At 51.9% G+C, this 5,000-nt stretch overlaps 1 protein-coding gene across 3 annotated transcripts in view; it reads right to left on the bottom strand.

Annotated features, from left to right (window-relative positions):
* Nucleotides 1-5,000, bottom strand: part of LOC140207194 (ecto-ADP-ribosyltransferase 5-like) — a 21,850-nt gene that overhangs the window by 1,046 nt on the left and 15,804 nt on the right. For all 3 annotated transcript variants that reach the window (XM_072275554.1, XM_072275553.1, XM_072275555.1), the window contains one exon: nt 1-4,548. This exon is cut by the window's left edge and continues 1,046 nt beyond it. In XM_072275554.1, coding sequence (XP_072131655.1) covers nt 3,770-4,548 — 779 coding nt within the window. In that variant the 3' untranslated portion in view covers nt 1-3,769. The remainder of the gene's footprint in view (nt 4,549-5,000) is intronic.

The following is a 5,000-nucleotide window of genomic DNA, read 5'->3' as shown; positions in this document are numbered from 1 at the left end:
CCCGAGCACCGCTTCTACAGAAAGACCGTCACGGTAGCACAGAAACCCTTCCCAGGGCTGTTACATTACCCACCCGCTAGTTCCCATTCCTGCCTGCCTCCAGGGCTCCTCTCCTCCATGCAGATTAATCACTTCTTTCTAGATGCTCGTATTTTACCTGGTTGAACCACTTCCCCTCCAGCTCATTCCACTTACTCGCCTCTCTCCACGTGAAAAATGCTCCTTAGGCCCCAATGAAACCTTTATCCTCTCACCCAGGGGAAAAGACGGCTGGCATCCGCCCTATCTATTCCTCATATAATTTTAAACACTCCGTGACTTTCCAGAGAGTCAAGCCCTCCCCTCGTCGACTTCCCGCTACAATTCTGATCATCCAGACCTCGCAACAGACTCATAAAACCTCCTTCTCTCCAGTTAACCCCGTCTTACCTACTGAAGTTGCGAGATCTAAAATTTCAGGGTTCAAGATTACTTACTGCCGTTCCGTAGCACCACATGTGGGGAGGAGGAGAAGGGGAAAAAAAAAAACGATCTTTACCCCGGGGCAGCACAGACAACACGCGGGGGGAACTCAGTAAGCCAGGCAGCATCCGTTGGGAAAAAGTGAACAGTCGGCGTTTCGGTCTCTTTCCTACAGATGCCGCCTGGCCTGCTGAGTTCCTCCGGCGTTTTGTGTGGCCGTGTGTTGCTCGCATTTCCGGCGTCTGCACATTTTCTCCTGTTTGTGGATTGCTACTCCGGATCTGATGCAGCGCAAAACATTAGCTTAAACAACTCAGTAAAAGGAAATATGTATAAAAATATCGCAATAAATATACATAAAAGATGTCCTATAAAACGCAATGTACAAGTAAATTGAGGGTACTGAGAAAGGACGGAGGCATGGGATCCAAGGGGACATTGCTTTGTGGATCCAGAAATGATTTGCTCACAGAAGGTAAAGAGTTGTAGCGAGTCATATTCTGCATGCAGGTTGGTGACCAGTGGTGTGCCTGAGGGATTTATTCTGGTACCACTTACCTTCATGACCTAGATGAGGAAGTGGAGGGATGGGTTAGTAAATTTGCTGATGACACAAAGGTTGGGGGGTATTGTGGATAGTGTGGAGGCTTGTCAGAGGTTACAGTGGGATATTGATAGGAGGCAAAACTGGGCTGAGAAGTGGCAGATGGAGTTCAAACCAGATAAGTGTGAGGTGGTTCATTCTGGTAGGTCAAATATGATTGCAGAATATAGCATTAATGATAAGACTCTTGGCAGTGTGGAGGATCAGAGGGATCTTGGGGTCCGAGTCCATAGGACACTCAAATCTGCTACACAGGCTGACTCTGTGGTTAAGAAGGCATACGGTGCATTGGCCGTCATCAACTGTGGGATTGAGTTTAGGAGCCAAGAGGTAATGTTGCAGCTATATAGGACCCTGGTCAGATCACACTTGGAGTACTGTGCTCAGTTCTGGTCACCTCACTACAGGAAGGATGTGGAAGCCGTAGAAAGGGTGCAGAGGAGATTTACAAGGATGTTGCCTGGATTGGGGAGCGTGCCTTATGAGAATAGGTTGAGTGAACTCGGCCTTTTCTCCTTGGAACGACAGAAGATGAGAGGTGACCTGATCGAGGTGTGTAAGATGATGAGAGGCATTGATCGTGTGGATAGTCAGAAGCTTTTTCCCAGGGCTGAAACGGCTAGCACGAGATGGCACTGTTTTAAGGCGCTTGGAAGTAGGTACAGAGGAGATGTCAGGGGTAAGTTTTTTTCACGCAGAGAGTGGCGAGTCCGTGGAATGGGCTGCCGGCGGCGGTGATGGAGGCGGAAATGATAGGGTCTTTTAAGAGACTGTTGGATAGGTACATGGAGCTTCGGAAAATAGAGGGCTAAGCAATTTCTAAGGTAGGGACAAGATCAGCACAACTTTTCTATGTTTCTATGTTTCTAACCCTAGGCCAGGCAGCATCGATGGAAAAGAGTGAACAGTCGGCATTTCGGGCCGAGACCCTTTGGCAGGACAGGAGAAAATAAAAGCTTAGGAGTAGATTTTAAAAGGTGGTGGGAGGGGAGAGAGAAACACAAGGTGATAGGGGAAACCTGGAGGGGTGAAGGAAAGAGCTGGGATATTGATTGGTGAAAGATGCAGGCCTAGATTTGGGGGCAAGCCTGATAGGTGAGGACAAAGGCCCTTGGAAGAAAGAAAACGGGGTGGCGGGGGGGGGGGCAGAGGAGTACCGAGGGGTGGGGGGGGGGAGGCGATGGGCGAGCAAGGAGATAAGGTAAGAGAGGAAAAAGGGGGATGGGAAATCGTGAAGGAGAGGGGTGGGGGGGGAGTGTTACCGAAAGTTTGAGAAATCCATGTTCACCCCATCGGGTGGGAGGCTACTCTGACGGAATTGGTCCTCCAACCTGTAGGTGGCCTCGTCGAGTGCTGAACGAACGCCTCTTCCGCCCCCCCCACACCCCCCACACGGTCTCCCCGTGACGACGCTTTCGGCGAACTATGCGCATGCGCCCCTCAATCTTTCTGACGCTCTGCCGTCCGCAGGACAAGCCCCATGGTGGCTCGAGTTTGAGAATGGCAGCGCCTCACGCATATCCGCACTGAAGCCCTTTCGTCACACCTCGGCCCACCTCCCCACCTGATCAGGACCGCCCCCACCCCCTCTCGATCGGTGGCGACCTTCTTCACTGTCAAAAAAAAAACGCCTGGTAATTTCTAGACCTGAAAGTACTACAAACCTTCGGCTCTCAATGTTGCGGCGATCCATATATTCCTTAAAAATACTAAACCCACACTACCCCGTAACCCTCTATTTATTTTTCATCCATGTGCCTGTCCAAGAGGCTCTTAAATACCCCTAATGTTTTAGCCTCCACCACCATCCCTGGCAAGTCATTCCAGGCACCCACAACCCTCTGTGTAAGAAAACTTACCCCTGATGTCTCCCGTAAACTTCCCTCCCTTAACTTTGTACATATGCCCTCTGGTGTCTGCTATTCGTGCCCTGGGAAACAGGTACTGGCGATCCACCCTATCTATGCTCCTCATAATCCTGTAGGCCTCTATCAAGTCCCCTCTCATCCTTCTACGCTCCAAAGACAGAAGTCCAAGCTCTGCTAACCTTGTCCCATAAGACTTTGTTTTCCAATCCAGGCACCATCCTGATAAATCTCCTCGTCACCCTCTCCATAGCTTCCACATCCTTCCTATAATGAGGTGACCAGAACTGAACACAATACTCTCAGTGTGGTCTCACCAGAGATTTGTAGAGTTGCAACATGATCGCTCTACATTTCGTGTGAACTGTGGTTAAAAATTGGCAAAGGGTGAATACTCAGGGGATTATCAGGGAATAAATGTGGCCAAGTGGTTAAGGCGTTCGTCTAGTGATCTGAAGGTCGCCAGTTCGAGACTTGGCTCAGGCAGCGTGTTGTGTCCTTGAGCAAGGCACTTAACCACACATTCCTCTGCGACGACACCGCCGCCAAGCTGTATAGGTCCTGGTGCTCTTCAGGGGAGATCTTGCAGCATGGGCAACTGCCGGTCTTTCATATAACCTTGCCTAGGCATGCGCCCTGGAAACCAAGGTGCAAATCCATGGTCCCATGAGACTAACCGATACCTATATCAGGGAATTAATCAGACTTTGTGGCTGGGGTGGGTGTGGGTGGTTGTGGATTTTGGAAGAGAGGGACCCTTGCATTCAAGTCCAAACGTCTTTTCAGATGGTGAGAGTGAGACGTTGAAGTTGGGAAATTACTGCACACAGTTTAGGGTTCAGGGTTCGGGAGCATCCACAGTGAGATGGACAGGGGTAATGCGGCTCACCCGAACTCTCCCGCCTCTGATCTCGTCCAGCCTCACCGAGATCGTCTGGCGGCCGCGGCTGGTGAGGACGACGTCCACGTCGCTCCCGGCGGGGTACTCGATCCGGAAGATTTCGTAGGGCGGGATCAGCACCTCTTCTTCCTCTGGGAAATCGGAGAAGTTCTGGATCGGGACGCCGTACTGCGAGCGGATGGTGAAGACGGTGGCGACGCCGAAATTCTCGGCGATGCGGTAGTGTGCGGAGGAAGACGCGAAGTAGCCGAACCTCATCTCCGATCCGTTTCCGCCCACCACCCGGCTCTTCATTCCTCGAAAGGTTTCCCTGCACGAACTGGAGACGGACCCTCTCAGTTTCTCAAGGGCAACAGAAAGGAGGTAATGGTAGCATTTAAAGCGAAAGTGCGTTGCGTAGATCGAATCGTTTACTCCGTACATCCGAAGTGCCCGATTGAATGTCTCGTAGAAGTCGTGCTGGGTGTATGCATTCACCGCCATAAGGTGCTCTGGTCTGAGTCCGTCCACCTTTTCGAGTTCATTGCGCCTGCGAGCGTTCCGCCACACTCGGCGCAGGCGGCCGCAACGGCTCAGCTCCTCCTGGAGACAGCGGATGGCTAACTCATCGGATTGGTCTGTCTGCTCGAAGACGTAACCGGCCGAGTCCCCCGCCATGTCCAGCCGAATGGAGCCTTCCCCGCTTCCCCCGCTGCCAACGGACACGAGCACCCAATCTGGGGAAGAAGAAGGGGGTGTTGGGAAATTGAGTTCAACGGCCCACGAATTCAGTGGGGATTCCGGGCGACTGGGGGCCTCGGCTCTCATGCTTACGGAAATAGCAAGACGTATCTTTGCTTGTGCCGAGACGAGGGGTGCGTCGGGGGCAGCCGTCGCCGAGGTTAGAAAGAAGAGAGGGACGTCGATTTTTTTTACGCGCAGCACGCAGGCGTAAGATCAGGAGCAGAAAGAGGCCATTCTGCCCGTCGACTTCTCTGCCATTCCAGAATGACTGATATAGTATCCTTCTCCACCCCGTACTCCTGCCATCTACACGCAACCTTTGACACTCTTATCAGTCGAAAGGCTGTTAACCCCCGCTTTAAATACACCTTAATGACGGCCTCCATAGCCCTCTGTGCAACAGATTCATAACCACCCCCCGCCCCCCGGCTTATGAAATGCCCCC

This window comes from Mobula birostris, chromosome 13 (genome assembly GCF_030028105.1).
Source record: "Mobula birostris isolate sMobBir1 chromosome 13, sMobBir1.hap1, whole genome shotgun sequence".
In the NCBI taxonomy this organism is placed as follows: Eukaryota; Metazoa; Chordata; class Chondrichthyes; order Myliobatiformes; family Myliobatidae; genus Mobula; species Mobula birostris.
This window is presented reverse-complemented; position numbering and strand designations above follow the sequence as displayed.